Genomic DNA, 21,190 nt, shown 5'->3' with positions numbered 1-21,190 from the left:
ATAACGTGTTCTACATTTGAGAGTTTCCAGGTCTTAAACTAGTTTCGTAAGACTGCTCCAGCGAAAGAAACTGCCACATACCAAACCACTTAAGAACGCGTTCTCGTTCTCAAGGGAAGAGTGATGGTCCTGTGGCTAGGTCGAGCGCTGGGATGACCGCAAACCAGGATTTGATTTCTGATTCCCCGCAGACTCCTGGGGTTACCTCAGATAAATTGATCCCTTCACCCCTCAGGGCAGCTTCCCCGCTGCAGGCGGAAGTAATGTCTGTTTCCACAGGTTTTCACTACACTGGGGTTCAACGCCGAGCAGAGGCGCCTCCGGCCGCTCCCGGCCAACGCGCCAGCCGTGTTCGGGGGGCGGCGGCTGCCGCAGCCCCTCCACGGCGGAGCTCCGGGGCCGCGGGGGATTTCTCGGCTGGGGACGGGGCGGGGCGCCAGCGTCCCCGGGTGGCACTAGAGCCGGGGCGGGGGGAAAAGCCGCGGCGAGCGGAGCAGCAGGGCCGGGTCCCAGCCCTTCGTCGGAGAGCGGCTGCAGGCAGAGCCCAGCTCTTCCCCCGGCAGCGCAAGACCGGCGAAAGAAGAGCGAAACCGGCCGTGCAGCTGCCAGCCCCGCACCGGCGGGGCGGGGCGAGGCGGGGCAGCCCACCCCGCCCCCGGCCCTGCCCCGCTGGGGACGCGGCTACCGCCGGGGGACAGAGGAGAGGAGAGGAAAGGAGGGCAGCGGCGAGGAGCGCGGCTACCGCTGTCCCGTGAGAGCCGCGCACCGCCCAGCCCGGGCTTCCCGCGCCCGCCCGTCCCCGCTCTCCTCCGCGCTGTGCCGGTGAGTGACCGACCCGGGGAAGGGGACGAGAGGGAGCCGGGGCGAGGGGAGAGCGGCGGCATCTTCACCCCGGAGACGGGAGGGGAGCGGCGGGGAGGCTGCCGACCCCCGGCCCCGCTCATCCCAGTCTGGGCGGGCAGCGCTGAGCGCAGGGAGGAGGGCTGGGGGAAAAGAAAAGAACAACAAAACAACCCACTTCATTTATAACAGCCCTTCCTAAGCATTACTTAAGAACACTTTGCAGAAGTTGGCTGCTCCTGATCCGACTCGCCCTAGCTAATAGCTGGGAGCGTTGCTTTCGCCCGCAGCACAGCCCAGGGTGGCACAGGGGGCCGCGGAGCAAAGGACCTCCCATGCCAGCAGGCATAAATAGGCTGAATACATCCAAGTCGCACAAAGCTGATTTCCCCCCCACCCCCGAGGAAAAAAAAAAAAAAAAAGGTGCAGCAATACAAGAAGCTTTCTTCCCCAGAGGACGCTTGCGCCAGTTGCAGACCCGACAGGGACAAAGGGTGCCCGATAAAGGGCCTGCCTGCGGCCCCGGGCAGCGGCGAGGGCCCCCAGCCGCTACGGGCCAGCACAGGAAAGAGCCTGAAGATGATGTTCTGATGAGAGGAAGGAAGGAAGGGAAGGAAAATGATGGATAAAATCCAGATTCTCCATTATACTTAATGGTCACACTGACTACTTGAATGAAGAAGGTTAGGGTGAGTTTCTGTTTACCCGCAAAATATTTATGCCCTTATTTTAAGCATCTTTCTTTTGACAAATAATAAGTATCCATGAAAGAGTACATAACGAAGAAAAGGAGGGAGGGGTTGTTTTCTTGTTTTAAGGAAGAAATAGCAATTTGCCCGAAATCAAGCAATTTGCCTTTAACCCTCAGCCCTTTCTGAAGGCAAGCGTACTTTTGCATGCAGGTGAGGAAAAATCCTAGATGCATTTTCCATAGAGATCTTGTGGCATTTCTCAAATACACTAAAGTCCACCACATCCTGAGGGGGGACAATGGGAGCAGGGGGGTATAGCAGGGACATAACCTGCTCTAAAACTATACCGTGGGCCATTCTTCACATAGCCTCCCCAGCCTTTCCTTTACAGACACTGAGCAGGAATGATGGAGAGGAATCAGGCTTCTTGGATAAGCTGTTCTAAACTGTTTACTTTCAAGGCGCCAGGCTCTCTAGCTGTAAGAGACCTTCAGCTCCACCTGTTCATCTTAGCCATCTGTTTAATTCAAGAGTCAACATTAGAACTGCCTGGAGAAAGGTAGGAGGTTGTTTAAATCAGATATCTATGTATTTAAAAAAAAAAAAAAGAAATGGGAAGACTTTGGACATTCAATGGGTTATTGCTAAAATATTAAGGAACTCATCATATTACTACAGTAAGGTTACCAGATGTTTAAAGAGACTGATAATTCAACATATATTCTAAATTAGAAACAAAAAAAAATTATTTTGTACATTAACATATCTAAGTGAGCTGAAACCAAACCTTTTAGTAACACGGTTTACTTCTGTTAACAGTGCAAGGAGACAGTAAGTCCTCACACCCATTAGGATTTCTAAACTTGTGCTTTTTTCTGCTGAAGTCTTTCTTACAGCTTAAAAGCACCAAAAGTTCACTTGGGTTGAAATTAATTTTGGTAAATCCCTGAAGAAATTTCATATTGATCATCACTTCAGTAGCTTGGGGGTGGGTGGGGTGGGGAGAGAGTCACAATATTAATCGGATTTTCTTTGACTCTAAAGGGTTCAGTCTGTTTTATAAAATGTTAATACTACTACTCTGTGGGTTGTTTCTTTTAATAGAGCCTAATAAAGTATTAGGATGACATTTTCTATTACAAATTGCAATATTAGTATGACCATGAACTAGTTTGTGCTTATCCTGACCAGATACTAACTCTGGGGCAAGGGGAGTTCTAAGATTTTTCTAAGACTTTTTCCTTCTTGTGAAGAATAGCAACATTGGATTCTTCGATATCTATACTAAAAGCTGGAGAAAAGAGAGAACATCTTGAAGGATGCGAATCTGAACTTGAGAAATCCATCTCTCTTAAGCTAAATTACATTTACTGTAAAGCAGTAAGTTTACTCCAGATCTAGCAGTTCCTCAGAATTTAGAGAAGTTATTCATAGATGGTTTCATCAGGCTTCACAAGTGGCTAACGTAGTCTCTATCAGACAATGAAGCTTCCTTTATCCAAACCCAGTTCTTTCTGTTGGAAACTATTAAACTGCATAGCAAATAGATATAGTATTGGGGTATAAAACCTCAACATTTAAAAGGACTAAGAACTCTTGTTTACATACATTATGTATTATTTTTTGGCTAGTGAAGCTCCAGATTCACCGAGTCACTTGGAAAGAAACAGACAGACCTAGATATTTGAATGACTGGTTGAGTTACATTTTAAAAAGTTAATGGCATTTCTTATGCAGAAAGATTAAAACCAGCTAGTTTTACAGTTAGTCAAGGGTTGGAGTAAATAGTAATATAAGGTGGAATCCAAAAAACTACAGATTTTTTGCTATCCGTGTATGAAAGATGTCCTGTTTCCGTGAGTTGGATTAATGGATTGCAATAACAGAACAGATCCGCAGTCACTGTGGCTGCTCAGCTTTAAAGGCACCGCTAAACTGGAAAATTTCCCTCATTTATAAGAGATTTTACAGCTAGTGGTTTTGCTTACTACATTGAAGCGCAAAAGAGTTTTCATCTGTTACAACAGTTATTAAATAGGTCTAACACCTATAGGAAAAATCTCTTTTTACAGAAAGGGAATAGAGTAGAGAAGATAAGGCTTCTCTAGTACCGCACTACTTAATAGCACTTAAATATTGGTTTGTAAGAGATCACATTGATAATGAACTAGATGATGCTGCTGATGTTTAGGCTAGCAGGGAAAATTAACACTATATCTGGAAGCTTTAGGAATCCAGTCATGATGGGGTTTTCCCCACTATCTCTGGGCAACAATAATCCATATATGGGAAACACTAACACAGGAATAAAGCTGGTTTATTGCCATGGAAAAACTGACATTTAGTCCAACTTAAACCAGAAAGTTGAGACACTGGAAGAAGAGTTTAATAGAAGTCCGAGCTTACATTTTGAATGCCAGAACATTCTTTGGAATGCGTCCATCTTCTGTTAGCTCTTTTGGTTTTAATGCTCATGAAATATAGGACCAGTGTTAAAAAGAGTTCTACAGAGGCATCTGGACAGGCTGGATCGAAGGGCTGAGGCCAATTGTATGAGATTCAACAAACAAGGCCAAGTGCTGGGTCCTGCACTTGGGTCACAACAACCCCATGCAGCACTACAGGCCTGGGGGAGAGTGGCTGGAGAGCTGCCCAGTGGAAAAGGACCTGGGGGTGTTGTTCAACAGCCAGCTGAATATGAGCCAGCAGTGTGCCCAGGTGGCCAAGAGCATCCTGGCCTGTATTAGCAATAGTGTGGCCAGAGGACTTGGCCAGTGATCATCCCCCTGTACTGGGCACTGGTGAGGCCCCACCTCGAGTGCTGTGTCCACTTTTGGGCCCCTCACCAAAAAAAAGACATTGAGGTGCTGGAGCGTGTCCAGAGAAGGGCAATGGAGCTGGTGAGGGGTCTGGAGCACAAGTCTTGTGAGGGGCGGCTGAGGGTGTTCAGCCTGGAGAAAAGGAGGCTGAGGGGAGACCTTGCTCTCCACAACTCCCTGAAAGGAGGGTGTAGCCAGGGGGTGTCAGTTTCTTCTCCTAAGGAACAGGCGATGGGACAAGAGGAAACAGCCTCAAGTTGTGCCAGGGGAGGTTCAGACTGGATATTCAGAAAAATTTCTTCACTGAAAGTGTTGTCAAGCCTTGGAACAGGCTGCCCAGGGAAGTGGTTGAGGCACCATCCCTGGAGGTATTTAAAAGACAGGCAGATGTGGTGCTTAGAGATATGGTTTAGTGATTTTTTTGTCGGAGTTAGGTTGATGGTTGGACTAGATGATTTGAAAAGGTCCCTTCCGACCTAGGCAATTCTATGATTCTATATTTAGAAAGAGTTAGTCTCTAGCTTCTCATAATATAAAGAGAATTCAATTATATCCCTACTAAGCTGCACTAAAATTGCCTGAGAATAATAATGATCTTAGCTCGTTAAAGGCTTAAACTTGCAGGTCCTACAATTCTGGTCTTAACCTCCCATATATTTCAGTAGTGAGCATTGCCTGACCTGCATGTTACGTGTGGTCTTCAGAGACATGCTGTTTCACAGTCATGGTAAATAGTAAGTAGTGTTTCTGTAGCCAAGGTTCTGTCAGTAGTTGAATGACAAGCGATATTTAATAACTTTCCTGATGCTGTTCCCTGTAGCTCTCATATTAATCATACAGGCCAGATATTAAGTTCCCCCTCCCCTAGAAGAAAGGGCGAGGGAGGATCTGGAAAGACCTGGTAAAGCTCAGGGAAGCTGAAGTAGAGGACTGAAAAAGGAAAACGTCACAGCTTTGGCACAAAGCAGGATGTATTAAAAGGCGCAGGAAGATAACTTTCTTATACTTTTCCTTTGCTTTCCATGCCTGCTTTCAACTACTGATTTATGTCTCCAGGAGCTACAAAACACAGTTGCATATGCATCAGTATTGGGACGATGAAAATTCAAATAAGCAGAATGTGATTTGGAGTATACAAACGCCAGTGTAGAGATATCAAAGACATATATGCTCTGTCCTTAATTATGCATGGAAAAATAATGCTCTCAAAGAGTCAATTCTCAGTCTAAAATAACGCTAAGAACCCAGAACAGTGTCATTAAACAGTAGCTTCTAATTCTCAGAACTCTAATTCATTTAGACTTTCAACACTATTTGTGAGTTCTAAAGAGAAGAAACAGAAAAAAGACGACATGCAGGGAAACCAGTACCATAAATACACAAGGGAAAAAAATTCTGAAGGCACTTATACATGAACAGTATGTGAAATCTGAGAGTAGTAACTATAAACTGTTTATAGATAAGAGCATACCCAGAGTAAGATTGCATGCCACAAGTGGTAACCATTCTTTAAAGAATAAAATATTATTAAAAATATCTTTCCTCTCTACTACTATTCACTAACCCTTGACTAGTTATATACATTTTAGGAGAGTGTTTCCAGTCCTAACCACTCTATACCAAAAATCAAACTTCACAAGACTGAATTCAGTTTTGGTGTTTAGCTTCCTATCTTGGCATGGCCTCTTCATATTTAGAGTAAAGCATTACTTAGCATTGAATTGTATGCTTATCCATGCAAATTAATTAGGACATACTTGCTCATATAAATAAATGCTACTATTGCAGTATTTTCTGTTCACAGAAGGTTTTCTTTACACAGGAATATGTCTTAGATGCACATTAAACTTCAATTCTTGGGTACCTTACATAGTAAAGGTAACTGTCTTTTTTGAGCAAATATTTGATTTTTGCTGTACATTGCATGTTATTAGTTTTGTGAACACTTCCTTAGACTAACACATTTGTATTTTGGACTCAGTTTCCATTTTTTACAAGATTGTCACTCGTCCATGAATATGCCTTCCAATCATCACTTTCTAAGGTTTATTTGGGTTTTTTTAATATACTGTAAACAATACCTAATATATACTTCCGGGTTCACATATTCTCAGCATCATACATGAACCATACAGTAGAAGTTTTATTTGTTGTCATCTGGGGAGATCAAATAATTGACTTTATAAAAAAAAAAGAAAAGCAGAACACAGAGACACTAGAACACGTAGCAAATATCAAAACCAGAATGAAGTTTTCTGCAGGACACACTGCCCTGTCTCACAGCAAAGAGCTTTGACAGTACTCTGGTTACGCTAATGACAGCAAGAACCTCCACAGGAGTATTTCTATGATCAGTCTTCACTCAAGAACTGCCCTTACAGTGTGAGTTATGTTTTGAAAACGGCCTCTTGTATTTGGCAGTGCCCAAGAACAGAAACATAAGATGAGATGGAAGGATGCAAATTTAGTATAAGCTTAAACTAGATAACTGCGTTGGATTAGATTTGTTTCAGAATATTTCTTTTACAAGTTGTTTCTCCACATAGAGAAGTCATAAGCAAGTAGACTTAAATCATAAATCATGATTTTCATGCCAGATGGCTTCAAATCAGTACCCCTGTGTAGGCACAACTCCAGTAATAAGCATCTCAAACTTTCAGTTGCTTGAGAGTAAAGCTGCAATTGTACCACGAAGTCATAAGCTTCCATATTTTACAGAAATAATTTGCTTTTGATACATTATAATAGTTTGTCTGGTTCCCCTGCAGTGATATGCATTCATAGTGGCATATAATATAACTTCTCAACTAAGTTGGAAAGTGACTGACCCCCTGCCATGCCACAGAAGTATGATAGTTAACTCTGAGACTAACTGAATTCCTCCCACGTACGAGAAGGACAGCATGCTATTTTAAAGTGGAAAGAGTAGAAGATCAGCAAAGGTACACTACTGTAGTATCCCAAGCAGAACTGTCTACACAGTCGTTTTGGATTGTGGTTTTGTTTTTTGTTTTTTTTTTTTTTTAAATGACCCCTGAGAAATTTGTCAGTGGTAAAATGAGCATGTTTGTTCTCACTGTACAAAATGAAAAGCTGAGTTTTCCTTCCTGCCCCCCACCAGAAATCCAACAGCAACACATGCACTTAGTTGTTACCCAAAGATATCAGATTGCAAAGCGAGAGGAAGATTAAAGATAGGATCCAGTACAGTATTCTTAATCCACTTAAGAGAACAGTACGCCAGTAAGGGGGAGGTGGGGGGAGACGGTCAGAACACTAACGGAGCCAGATATTTCTGAAAGAGACAAGTCTTTTCACAAGCAGACACAGTACAGCATCTTAATCAAGATTTGTGCTCAGACAGTGCAGTGGTGACTCAGATTCAAATAATTTCCTCACAAAGTTCAGTGCTTGTTATAATAAGCTAAAGACTTGGGATGAGAAGAATAACATGACTGTATATAATGATTTGTGTTATTCATGCTAAAACTATTTCAGAAGGCTGTGGAGGTCTAAATTTTTGTTGGCAGATAGCTAAAATTGTAGATAACTTCATTCCTACTAAAGCCAGGACCCCCAGACAAATAACAGCATAAAGATCAGCAATCAGAAAAATCTCTGTTGACAGCAGCATGTAGCCTGCCAATTGATTGATGCATGTGGCTGGGGAAGCAACTGCTATGATTCTATAAAAACTAAAACCTGAAAATATCAAGTATAATCTACAAGCCCCAAGCTGAACTTTCACTTATATTTTCAAATCTTTCAGCCTGCCCAGACATTTTCTTGCTCTTTGAATTATCCCTCACTTAAGGAAACCATATGCAATATTTCCTCAATTAAATAAAAGCAGAAGTATTTATTTGCAATCCTGACAGCCTGTACCCTAATATCCAGATACACAAATAAAAAATAGCAAGAGCGCAGTAGAATCACTAGACTGAAAATATCCTTACATAATCAAGTTACAAACTCAGTATATCATACAGTTATAATTATAAATACATTTTTTCCTCCTTGAAGACTTCAAGAATTTACTTAAAAACTTCAAGTTCCCTTCACAATAGGCTCTGCATCGTCTTTTGGTTGTTCATAAGGTGTGCTTGCTATCCTTAGAACATCACGATCCAAGTTAGAGAAATAAGGATAAATTTGATGTCACAGACCAGACCGCAGCTAAGCAATATAGCTCCTGTATGAAAGGGCCTTGCTCTAGTCCCTTTGCAATACTGCATTAAGTGGTCCCCCACTCACTGCTCTCAGCACGAGAGGACCAGTCACAGTGTACTGCACATTCAGGATAAATGGATTCAAGGATACTTCAGTTAAAGTAGTTTAAAATGCGTTGTCATGTGCGTTCCTAGAGATAATCGAATAAATGTATCTTAGAAGTGTGGATCTAACCACGTTACTCCTGCTCTGCGTTGTCCTTGCTCTGAAACTGTACAGCCTATTCATGATAACGTTTAGGCAAATCACTGAAACCAGGAGGGGAAAACGAACTGCAGTAATTATAGCATGGGACCATCCATTCTCTTTGGAAGTGAAAATGTGGAGAAGGCTTCAGAAACAGCCTGCTTGTCTTTACCTCCCCAGGAACAGTACTGTTGCCAGTCACCCTGGCACACTGAAGGCCTGCACCAGGGCATCCAATTCCTGAAATCAGTATGCACATCACTGATCCAACAACTCAGACAGCAAATTTCTCTCTGCAGTCTAGTCTGTAAAGTAGATTTCAGCACATCTGCAATAATGTCCATCTGCTAATTAGTTCTGGCCACATTTTTCCCCGACAGCATTTACATCAAGAACCACTGAAAATTCTCTGCCACCAAATGCATGCAATACAAGTTTATGCAAAACTAGGCAGCCAGGTGTCCAAATCTGTTGGTTAAGAGTTTCTTCACACAAAGGAAGAGTCATAATCAAAACAAGGAATTAAAGTATTTATATATCAGGCTGGGTTATTTGTTCACATAGTAAAAGATTCATTTATAACTCTAGCTGCTCTTAAAATAGGTATGTGGGGGGAAGAGAACAATTTAGGAGAACTGAAAAAATTTCACTGGTCAGACACTAAAGCTTCAGATTACATAGTCTTTTTGTTTCAGACTACCTAGAAGTACTCAAGCATAGACAGAATCCAGTCTTTCCTTTCATAACGGTAGACACTTTTCTAAACAAAAAGAGCTGGTCCTTCCTGGACTGAGATACTGGGTCACTTGAATGGGAACAACAAGCAGGTTATCAAGTTTTTCCTTTACTGTTCATCAAAAACACTCCTTGAATATTGGCAGGCATTGCCTAGGGATTGTTTTCTTACAAAGAAATAAATAAATCTTTGACAGAAAAATTAATGAAACCTCTAGTGTGTTAATCACTTTCAACACCTAAAGAATAATTTAAAAAAATCACTAGAAACAAATAGGTTTCTTAAGTACAACATAGTCAACACAAGTCATCTGAAATCAAATCTTACCTTCTGCCTTGAACTTAGCCCAATAAACAAGAATTTTGTTCTAGCCTAGCCTTTCCTGTTGTAGCTGTAGTTTCTTTAAAACCTATCCCTAAGAGATATGCCAACATCTGCTTCTAGAAACTTACTCACACTTAGTCAGGGCTTAATAGATTGCACCTGCACTAATGAGTCAGTAAGGCATCCACTTAGCATCTCCCAGTAGATCCTTGTTCCTTGGAAGAATTATCACTGTTGACACAATAACAAACAAATCACAATTGCTGATTTTCCTTGTAGAAAAAGCTCTTCACAGACAGTAAAAGTTAAAGAAGGCATCTCATGGTGAGGTCAGGGTTTAGAAATTCCAAAGAGCTATGCAACATCTTAGGCTGATTGTTTTCATTAAAATCTGTTCTGTATTAGTGAGCTTTGGCTCAGTGTAATAAGAGTTAGACCGTCTAAATATTAAAAGACATTTATTCAATATTATTACAGTCCCTCTACTGGGAACTGAGTTACAGATAAGGTATTAAACCAGTAGCTCCTGAACAGCGGTACATATACCACAAACAGTCTACAGCCACTACAAAATGGTGTGTGCCTCAGTGAAGAGCAAGAAGCTGCTACTGCAGTGCGCTCATGATGACTAACTGCTGATGATGTTTAGTACCATCACTACTAATGATGATGGTAGGAAGTTTAAGAAAAAAATTTGTGGATTACAGTCTTCCCTACAGCACAGAAGAGGTGATCAGTGAATGTCTTAATATGGAGCAAGTCTTATTATTTTCTAGTTATCTTCCACTGGACAAAGTTTTGTGGCAAAAAGAGTGGCAATCGTGTAGGAGTTCAATGTAAGCTTAGTGGGCAAGACTGTGATATAAGGGCCAAAGCTCCAAGTACAGAGTGGTACTAGAGGGCACTGACCAATAACGTAACATTTCTGCAATTAAATGCAACTTCTCTGCATGCTATTTTGTGTGCAGTCACTTTTGCTTCTTAGGAGAAGCTTACTGTTTTCTCTTGTGCTGTTCTGTTGGGCTGTGTTGGAGAGGGATATGTAGGCCCTCTGCAACTTACTCCTTATCGACAAAGCATGGACACTGACGGGTGCAAGATGCACAGAGACTCCTGTGTTGGAAGCCTTCTTCAGGCCCCTAAAAGTTTCAAGAAAGTGACCAAATTCTGTTTCCTGTACACACATGAGTGTGGGATTGCAGTATGTCTGACACGCTGCTAAATGCCTATCATAACTTATTGTTAAGAATTCTGCATGATTGGAACGATCTCAGGCAGAAGCAGCAGCACCACATGGTGTTACATGCTAGGGAATGCAAAGAGACAGTTGCAAGGACTAGATCATACAAAGGCAACATTACATTTCTGCTCTATTCTAAGCATTTTGTGGCCTGCTCAATCTCTTTCTACATCTTTTTAATGGATACAGAAGTACCATTTGTCTTCAAAGAAAACTAGATAGGTAGGAAGTATGTGCTGGGTATACCACTTTCATGCTGAAGGTATGGACCCTCTTCAGTTATCTCTTAGAGTGGCTTCTTTTCTCATCAACATGCTCCAAACCATAAATTACCCAGAGCCTTAAAATACTGTCTTTTGCGGGAGAATACTCACAAAGTCAGGGTCGTAAAAGATCATACGCGAAAACCACAAATTGTTCAATATGGAAAATGCAGTGTTACTATAAAGCTTCGATATCCTAACGCAGCCTCAAGATCTACTCACTCTAGACTAGGGCAAATGGTTCTTGCAAGCCTATTCCAGTGATTAATATTGTAGACAGTTGTTACTGAGTAGAGTCCCACTCCAGCCACATTAGACCCTATCATGTAAGTGGACTTACTACAATGAAAGATGTCAGAAGGTCAAAGCCAGACTAAGTTGCTTGCACTGCATTAAAGTTTGAAAAACAAAAAAATTAATTTCTAAACCAACGTAGCGTGTCTGAATGAATACAGACCCAAAGTCTAGACAGAAAGAAACATAGTCATAGTCAGGACACTGTTTGGAGAGCGAGGGAGCCTTGGCCGATTTTAGATCTAACATTACTGTATGATGGTTAGCAGATCACTTCTTCAATTTCACTTTAAAATTTAATAGTACATGGCCAGCTCTCTAAAAAACAGAGAAGATAAAATCCATCGGGGACTTTAAACTGCTCAAATGACATTGTGATGAAAATTATGTTACAAGACAGAATTATTATAAATATGGAGTGCCTGTTAGTATGTGTATTTTTAAAAGAGCAAATGCCTTACCCTGAATTTTTCTTGTTAGAGTTCTCAAATGATTTGCATCTCCTGACATCATTCTCGGATTGTTATAGCCTGTATAAACTCTTCCAAAACAGAAAAGTAATCAAACTTTGTCTTTTATTAAAAGACATTTTAATAAAAGCCTTTTATTAAGAGACGTTTTAATAAAACTAGAGCATGAGTTGAAAAACTAGACCTCCATGCTTGCTTTGGAGCAGAAGTACTCCAGATGGAGTTCTGCAGGCTCCTTCCTAAATCCTACCCTATCTCACTGCAGCAGTAGTAAAGAGAATGTCTGGGAAGCAGTCAACACCATTTACTGTATCCTGCTCTATCTTTCATTCCACATGCAGTTCATAAATAACTGAGGAGAGCTGTGCAATCAGATGCCTGCCTTTGCTGTTATTCTTTCTGTTGAAGACTCAATGAAAGTTGCCTTCTCTCCCATAAATTTAGATGAAAATATGTGAGGGTGAAGATCAGTCATTTCTTTATGAGGTCCCTGAAGCAATTAACATAACTTCTTGTCTTGACTGTGCCCCATATACTTAACTCCAGCAGAGAGGTTACAGTGTATAGCAGTGGAAACAAATACAATGACAGACTGGGATATAACCATTTCCCATCACCAGATACGTTGGTTTAAGATCCATGGAGTAATTTCTGTTCTTGTTCTCAAACAGATGCTTGAGGCCTCTCTGATCTTCTGACATCTGTGACTAGCTGTCACTGAAGAACTATGCATGACAGAACCTGAAGGTTATACAGGATTACAGAACACAGCTCCTGAGCTCGTACCTCACAGCGTATGTATTTCCTCTGCCTATGGATGCTGCTGCTACCAAGCACACATCTTCTTTCATAATACCAGGCACTTGTAAGTAAAGCTTAAGGAAGAAGGAATTTGACCTCTTGTAAGAAAGCACACAAATATTTTAGCTTCAACCCTGATTACTGCAATAAGAAGAGATAAAGTTAGCATGAAATATTGAATTATTAACTAGTAACATTCAGCCTAAAAGACCCTATACTTAAATACATTTGAGAAGTTACAAGTTGCTTATTAATCCTGAAAAATCCTATTATTTTCCCTGAAACTTTATTAGTTTGTATTTGAAATAAAATAGGGCAACCATCTTTAAGTGTTTGAAATCTGTGTAAGCCTAAATTGGGTAGGAAGAGATTAGTCATTACCTATAATTTGAATGACTGCCTACCAGTGAAAACATGGGCACTGGCTGCAGCCTTAGTAATTATTTGCGACTCTCTATCAGCTGAAAGTGGATACTGGCTGAAGTCTTTTTATTGTTTGGAATACCTTGTCACTTGACCAGCTGGCAACTAAATCCCATACAGCCCCTCACTCTCTCCCCTCACAGTGAGATGAGGGAGAGAATCAGAAGAGTAAAAGTGAGACACCTTGTGGTTTGAGATAATTTAATAGGTAAAGCAAAGGCCTCACGTGCAAGCAAAGCAAAACAAGGAATTCAACCACTGCTTCCCATGGGCAGGCAGGTGTTCAGCCATCTCCAGGAAAACAGGGCTCCAGCACATGTAACCATACTTGGGAAGGCAAACATCATCACTCCGAATGTCCCCTGCCTTCCTCCTTCTTCCCCCAGGTTTATATTGCTGAGCATGACACCATATGGCATGGAATATCCCTTTGGTCAGTCGGGGTCGGGTGTCCCAGCGGTGTCTCCTGCTGGCTTCTTGCGCACCCCCAGCCCACTCACTTGTGGGGTGGTGTGAGGAGGAGAAAAGGCCTTGGCTCCCTGTAAGCCCTGCTCAGCAATAAGGGAAACACCCCTGTATTATCAGCACTGTTTCCAGCACAAATCCAAAACCTAGCCCAGTAGTGGCTACTGTGAAGAAAATTAATTCTATCCCAGCCAAAGCCAGAACACATATGATACCCTATTATTGGTGGATAATTAAATTCAATTCCTGTATTCTCAAACTATTAGATGTAGATGTAAATAACCACTGGTTTGTTTAAAACTATTTAGTACAAAACATGTTAGTTTGCTTTTTGTTAACGCACCTTAAATTGGTTTGCCAATGTGTAGTTTATGTTACGGTTCATGATCAGCTATTTAATGAGATATAATAAATTAAAACAGTGAAGACTGAAATGTCTTCTCCAGACTCTAGGGTCAGAATTATATGAAGCCCCATGAAACACCTCTGCAAGCCATTTTGGACTGGTTTGTGGAGCTTGCTCCAGTACTTTTCATAGAGCACATCTGAAATTACCCCTATGTAAAAATACATTAATTATTTAGGAAAGTCCTAAAAGGGATGGTGCTAAACTGAAGCACAGATTACTTTTATTATTTTATTTTAGTACTACAGTGATTGAGCATATTTCTTTTTTTTCTATAGTTCTGGAAATAAAATTCACAAAGCAATCCATGTTTTCATCCAGGAGTGTAAACCAAGACTGAATTTCCAAGGCCTGGACATCTCTGATTTTCATTCTGTGTTCTTGTGCAAAAGATGTCAAAAAACTCAACAGACAACTCAACTAACCCTCACTCAGCTCCTCTAGGTCTGCTCCTGGGAAGCATTTCACTGACCACTATTGTCATGAATATATTAGTACTATGTGCTGTGAAAACTGAAAAGAAGCTGCAAACAGTTGGCAATTTATACATTGTCAGCCTCTCTATTGCAGATCTTATAGTTGGTGCAGCTGTTATGCCTCTGAATATTGTTTATGTCCTAAATCGTATGTGGACTCTAGGCTTACCAGCCTGTTTGTTCTGGTTGTCAATGGATTATGTGGCCAGTACTGCATCCATTTTCAGTCTCTTCATATTGTGCATTGACCGTTATCGTTCAGTTCAGCAACCACTGCAATATCTCAAGTATAGAACAAAAATGAGAGCATCGCTCATGATTCTGGGGGTTTGGTTGCTCTCTTTCATGTGGGTCATTCCAATCCTAGGTTGGCATGTTTTTGCTAATAATGGGGAAAGGAAAGTAGAAAAAGACCAATGTGAAACTGAATTCTCTGAAGTCACCTGGTTTAAAGTGTTGACAGCCATTGTCAATTTCTACATACCCTCTATAATGATGTTATGGTTCTACTATAAAATATTCAGAGCTGTTCGAAAACACTGTCAGCACCGAGAGCTCATCAATGGATCACGTAAGTCTTTCTCAGAAAAAAACCCCACACATCATAGTAAGAGGAAGGACAAGCAAAATATTTGCCTCCAAAAGCAAATCTTATATGAGAACAGCTCTACCAAAGACAAGCAAAGCTCCCCCCAGCCCAAAGATATGGAGGCAGAACTTCATTTCAGTGATCCTGTCAAGTCTTCAGAGGCATTTGTTGCCAAGAATAACAGGGAAGTCGTTAAATGGAGCTGTTTTCCTCTCACCGCTGCCCAGCCTGATCCAGATAAAGCTGAAAAGAAGCACGTGTGTGTAACAGAAGAAAACGAAAATGAAGAGGAGCCTTGCTCACAAGACAGTGACTTAAGTGATGCATCAGACAACCAGACTTTCACAGAGGTATCCTGTACACAGCACTCCAGTCCTAACCGTGAAAGAGCCTGCAGTCCTCAGGAAAAGACTGAGGACAGGGATGTCAGAGGACTGACTTACCTGAGGAAAACCTGGCAAAGTCTGCATGCCCATTCCAAAAGGCACATTCAAGGACTGCATGGGAACAGGGAGAGGAAAGCAGCCAAGCAGTTAGGGGTCATAATGGCAGCCTTTATGCTGTGCTGGATTCCCTATTTTGTATTATTTATGGTAATAGCTTTCCAGGGCCATAACAAATTTTTGGGATTACACAAGTTCACTATATGGCTGGGCTATGTGAACTCCACCTTAAATCCATTCCTGTATCCTCTTTGTAATCAAAATTTCAAGAAGACATTCAAAAAGATCCTTCACATTCATTAACATCGGTCTGATTTTTTTGAGCTAAAAAGCAGCTCAAGAGGTCAACCAAACAAAATGTTCCGGTTTCAAAGACAAACACCATGGGTAAAGTAGATGACTTTGGAAAACTGTAATTTATAAACAAGTGTTAGTAAAAGTGGGAAATGTGCACTTAACATCTTTAACACATTTGAAGAAGAACTAAGACAGATCAGGTATCTGAAAAACTCAGGGGCAATCTCAGAACTGTTACACTGTTGTACTCATTTTACAATTTGAGATTACCTATTTCTTCATGTAGAACAAAAACTGGAGATACAAATAGAGACCTTCAGTGATTATAAATTATTCAGCTACAGAAAAGGAAGAAATAGAATAATATTTCTGTGACTGGCCAAATATATTTTTCTCTTTCAACTTACTCCATTAAACACGGGAACACACTGCTTGTGAAGTGAGATCTGCAAGTGGAGGTACTTTGCGTAGTCAAAGAAAGAAGCTTCAACTGTTTAAAAAAGTCTACCGTTTATTTATAGCTTCCCTCAAATCGTAAACTTTTTTGAAATGTCAAGTCCTGTTGTAACCTACTGTATCTCTTTGATATCATGCTTGCTTCATTTATACTTGTATATGTTAACTTCACTGAAAAAAAAAATAGTGTTTTTATGTCCTAGAAATTTTGCTAAGACTTTCCATACTCAACATACTATCAGTATCTATTCAAGAGGGGTATGCTGTTGTTTCTAGACTTACAGAATGTAGTTGATTATAGACTACACATATTTTCATCTTCCTACAAATAACCTAAGCATGTAGTGGCAATACTAATCCATATATCCTTATCTTGTAGGCAAACTCTTCCTACTATAATGAGGCAAATGCATGAGCAACAACTCAAGTTTGCAAAACAGAAAATAAAATACATGAAGTATGTTTACCTTTTTTATCCTTGATATTTAATTGCATTTTATAAATCATGCTGTAAATGCTGTAAAATATTTCAGGAGAAACACACAATAATAGAATACTCTAGGTTGGAAGGGATCTCAGGAAGACATCTCAGTGCAACCTACAACTTAAAGCTGGGCTGGCTTCGATACTACATCATGTTGCTCAGGGCCTCGTGAGCAAGCATCTGTAAAAACAGCTTCATCTGGAAAAGCTGGGAGGCAGCCTTCAAAGAGGAGTTTGCAGCTAACAGTCACTCTGCCAACTTTGAGCATTCATTTGCTCAGCCATTGATTTAACTGTTTCTAAGCACTAACTAATTCTCAAAACCAGATACACACTGTTATACAACAGGAATCAAACCCCTCTTACTAAGTGCGATCAGGTATAGATGTCTTCCCAAAGGAAGAAAATATAGTTCCATAGTGGCATATGTTGCATGAGCTAACTTACCAGGAAGCTGACAACTTCACAGAACAAATACACCAAAATAAAACAAAGAGTATACAGATTGGGGAGCAGAAAGGCAAATTGAGGCAGAGGAGATCTCAGACCCTATATTAGCTGAATATCTCAAGACCGCGCACCTCCTTGTTTGTGGCACACTGGTAAAGCATTCATTCCTATTCTTCTGCTATGGAACTCAGTGAATGTTTTGAGCAGACACTGTGGAGTATGTTAGTTTTAAGAAGAAATCCCAGAACCAGATAACTTCAACAGCTAAAGTCACATTTGCGTGTAATGGTGAGTTTATGTAAGTCTTTTCCATACATTTTGGGAAGGATGATTAGAGAGGCATCCTGAAGGTTCAACGTAAGAAGAATGTCCTCCCATTCATTGTGTTGTGCTGATGAATTTACCACTTCCTGAATGCTTTCTTGCTTCTGAAATTGCTCAGTTAGCTTAACAACAAAGTTCTGATGGGACTGGAACTCCTTCAATTGAGTACTGTAAAGAATTTGGTGGGATGAGTTGAAGGGATGTTCTGTGTAATACTTTCATTATATCAGAAGCAAAAAATGGTAGTTTAATGGTTGGAGGAGAAATTCTGAATTCCGTGTTCTTAATTAATGATCTTGAGATCTTAGAGTCTCTCTGTGCCATGTGTGCCTATTTTGTAAAGTGAATATGACAAGACTTACAGTAACAATGCAACACTTAGGATAACGTTTGCATGATGCTTACAAATTTTGGATATAATACACTAACTAAATGCAAACTATTATTATCCTCTGTCAGTTTTATTTCTCTGAATTAAACACCTGAATGTCAATAGTTGTACTTAAAGTATTCAATATTAAATGAAGCCCTAATATCTCTGCATTTGAATAAATTGGAAAAATATGTTAAAGGAATAAACTTAAATTCAGTCTATTTCAGTGTATCGTACAAGGTTCAGAGATTAGTTGACTTTCGTCTCAAGTAACATGCAGGAAAAACTGCAATTAGGGAACTCAAATCTAGGAGAAAAAAAGGCAAAATACAGAGACAGAATATAGAAGCAGCAAAATTCATTCTAGAAGTCAGGCAGCTTTTTCACTGCAGGAGCACTATCTGCACAAGTAGTAAAATACGCCTTCTTTTGGACTACAAAGGAGCATCTTTTGAAACATATGCTCCAATACAGTGGCCTGTCACAAACAATTGCTCAGATTCACAGCCATTATGATCTTTTTTTCTATTATGATATGCAACAGCGATTCCAGCCAAAACGGTTGGTAATTTAGGTGATCCCTGAGGAAATAAAAAAGTAGCACACTAAGTCAGCTACAGTTATTAGTGTACGCTGCTGAAACATGCTCACTCAAGGCTACTTAGAGTTATCAAGAAGTCTATCCTCTTGATCATGACAATTGCCTTTTCTGACTTTAAAATATATTAATACATGAAACAGCAACCTAAACAAAATAACTGAAAAATTGGTCTAAAAATTATGATTATTATAACAAGTACCTCTGGTACAATTAAAGAATATTCAAACACTGAACAGCTAAACCTAGGTGGAAAAAACTCCCTGAATATTTTTTCTCTCCCTTCATTTTTGTCCATAATCTTAGTGTAACTGTGTTAATAATAAAGACAGGAGAAGTTGTCATAGTAGGCTTCTCTGATGTGATAGCTATAGTAGATAATAATAAAATAGGAAAACGAGATACTGCCTATTTTAAACTTCCAATTAGCAAGGTACTTAACAGGAATTAACAGTTTATTTTACTGAATAGGCAATTCAAATGGCTCTGGATGTAAGAGAAGCAGAGGAAAGCAAGTTAGGGTAAGGAATGGAGAAGCCTACTACCACGCGGGGCCAAGCCTCAAGAGAATATTCCAGGTGTGGTTTCCTGTAAAATATTTTCAAGGTTTTCCAGTTAATAAACAAGGTCAGAGCATGGACAGCTTTAAGAGAACATAATAAATTTCTTGGAATGGCTTGGACTGAAGTTCTACTTTGATTAAGGTGTGGTGAGAAAACCAGCCTTGCTTTTAAGAGGCAGAAAAATATATCCTCACATTTTTTTCTGTATCAATGGTGACATCTAGCGGGTACTGAGAACGATTCTGGGCTTCTGCATCAACTACAGTGTATCATGGAAGTTTATTAAAGGAGGGGTGCAATTACCAAGTGGATCCTGCCATCTAGTACATGTTTCTCTTCCCATATTATTTTCAGAAAATGTGTCACTCAATAAAGGAAATGTTAGTGTAGGTGCACATTTTGACTTCATTCCATCATCTAAAAGGACTCCATTACATTCTCTGTGAGAACACTTTGTGATGCACTTTGTGATAGCACAATAAATGAAAATGACTGAAAGATTCAGTTTAAAAATGTATTTCTAATCCTAAAGTATTGATATAGAAGCACCATAGACACCTCTGAATAGTCAGAAGAATTAGAAGATAAAAAGAACAATTAATGTTAACATTGTGTGACAAATAGCTCATGAAAACAGTTTAAACTCCTGATACCAAATTCCAAATTATCTTTAAAAATTATACATACCTGACACTAAAATAAATCATTTCTACGCAGTCAGCTTACAGTCTAAAATAGAAATATAAAAAATCAAATGTGAGATGCACACTCTATACATGCACAGACCCATGAGCACACATTCCAGGCTACAACAAAATTGTTGTTCAAGCTCTTCACCAGTTAAATAGTATAAGAGTTCCCACTGAAAGAGATGCACGTTTGTGTATGGTTAAAACCATATTGACATCTGGTAAGTCTAATAATGTTTCCATTGTAACAATATTTGTATCCCTTATCACTTTGCTTTGTCTACCAAGATATCTTGTGTTTAAACCCTCATATGTTTCAACTAAAATATGCCTTAAATGAAATATGCAGCACCCATTGCTACACGTTGTCACTGTGTAAATAAAATGAATGCCTACTGTGTCATTAAATTTAACGCCTTGAGTAAAATCAAATGCCTTTTATTTTGATCAGGCGTAACTTAAGTCTTCAAAACCACCACTGTCAGACCTGGGACCTGAACTCAGGTCTCCTACCTGGCAATCTAATTTCATCCTCACTAGATGTGAATAATCCCTCAGCTCAGTTCTTTGAGGGGTAACAACTGTTTCTCCGTATCGTGTCAAAGTGCTCATAGAGGAGGCACCCGCCTGTGCTGGAGAAGTTAGTGACAATGCTCCCAGAAGTCTACCAACATGGCAACTGCACGACAATACCTTTTTCAGCGTACTCCTGCTTTCTTCCACTACCATTTGAGCATTCATTGCTACAACAGACTTTTAATTTTGCAGCGTCCCACTCTTGCAGCAGTAACAGGTATACAGCATAGGACTACATGACTTCTGACAGTTCTTTTTGTAAATAAATTGATGGAATAGTTCTGCCAGGTTCTGCTTGCTTTTTGTGATCTTGTTCACTGAGAGTGTTGTATAAAATTCATTTAAATCATTAAATGGAAAGCACTATATGAACCTAAATAAATATTATTTTTATTAAAATTTATAACAGAATCTAATCTGAACTAAATAGTTCTGAGAAGTTATCTTCTCCAAAACACATTGAGTCCATATTCGCCAAGAATGGATGGGTTTGAATCTGCTTCGATTTTATTGTCATCAATTCCAGGATGATTTTCCCTTGCTTGGGGAAATTGAAAGTCCTCTCCATGGAAATACGTGCCAAAAACACCGAACAGATTTGTTGCTTGTTTTTAAAGGGCCGGTATTCTAGTTGATTACTATTCTCGTGTTTATTACAGACACTTGTATTTGCTCACAGGAAGA

The 21,190-nt window shown here is 40.1% G+C and overlaps 1 protein-coding gene across 5 annotated transcripts; it reads left to right on the top strand.

Moving 5' to 3' along the window:
- Positions 1-696: 696 nt before the first annotated feature.
- Positions 697-20,874, top strand: HRH1 (histamine receptor H1). Of its 5 annotated transcripts, XM_063348304.1 has the most exons (5): positions 697-822; positions 1,994-2,091; positions 6,174-6,229; positions 12,766-12,959; positions 14,468-20,874. In XM_063348304.1, the coding sequence occupies exon 5, from the start codon at positions 14,582-14,584 to the stop codon at positions 15,998-16,000; it is 1,419 nt and encodes a 472-aa protein (XP_063204374.1). In that variant the 5' UTR covers positions 697-822; positions 1,994-2,091; positions 6,174-6,229; positions 12,766-12,959; positions 14,468-14,581; the 3' UTR covers positions 16,001-20,874. The 5 variants fall into 5 exon arrangements, with proteins under 5 accessions (XP_063204374.1, XP_063204375.1, XP_063204373.1 ...); XM_063348305.1 differs by lacking the exon at positions 6,174-6,229 and having other exon boundaries at positions 12,766-12,888; positions 14,511-20,874; XM_063348303.1 differs by lacking the exon at positions 6,174-6,229 and having other exon boundaries at positions 12,766-12,888.
- Positions 20,875-21,190: the final 316 nt, after the last annotated feature.

The sequence above is a fragment of the Chroicocephalus ridibundus genome, chromosome 10 (genome assembly GCF_963924245.1).
Source record: "Chroicocephalus ridibundus chromosome 10, bChrRid1.1, whole genome shotgun sequence".
Classification (NCBI taxonomy): Eukaryota; Metazoa; Chordata; class Aves; order Charadriiformes; family Laridae; genus Chroicocephalus; species Chroicocephalus ridibundus.
The sequence above is the reverse complement of the archived record's forward strand: the minus strand, read 5'-3'. Positions and strand labels throughout refer to the sequence as shown.

Excerpts from the sequence above, each read along its gene's own strand:
- HRH1 (XM_063348305.1), top strand. The coding sequence starts at position 14,582 with ATGTCAAAAAACTCAACAGACAACTCAACTAACCCTCACTCAGCTCCT.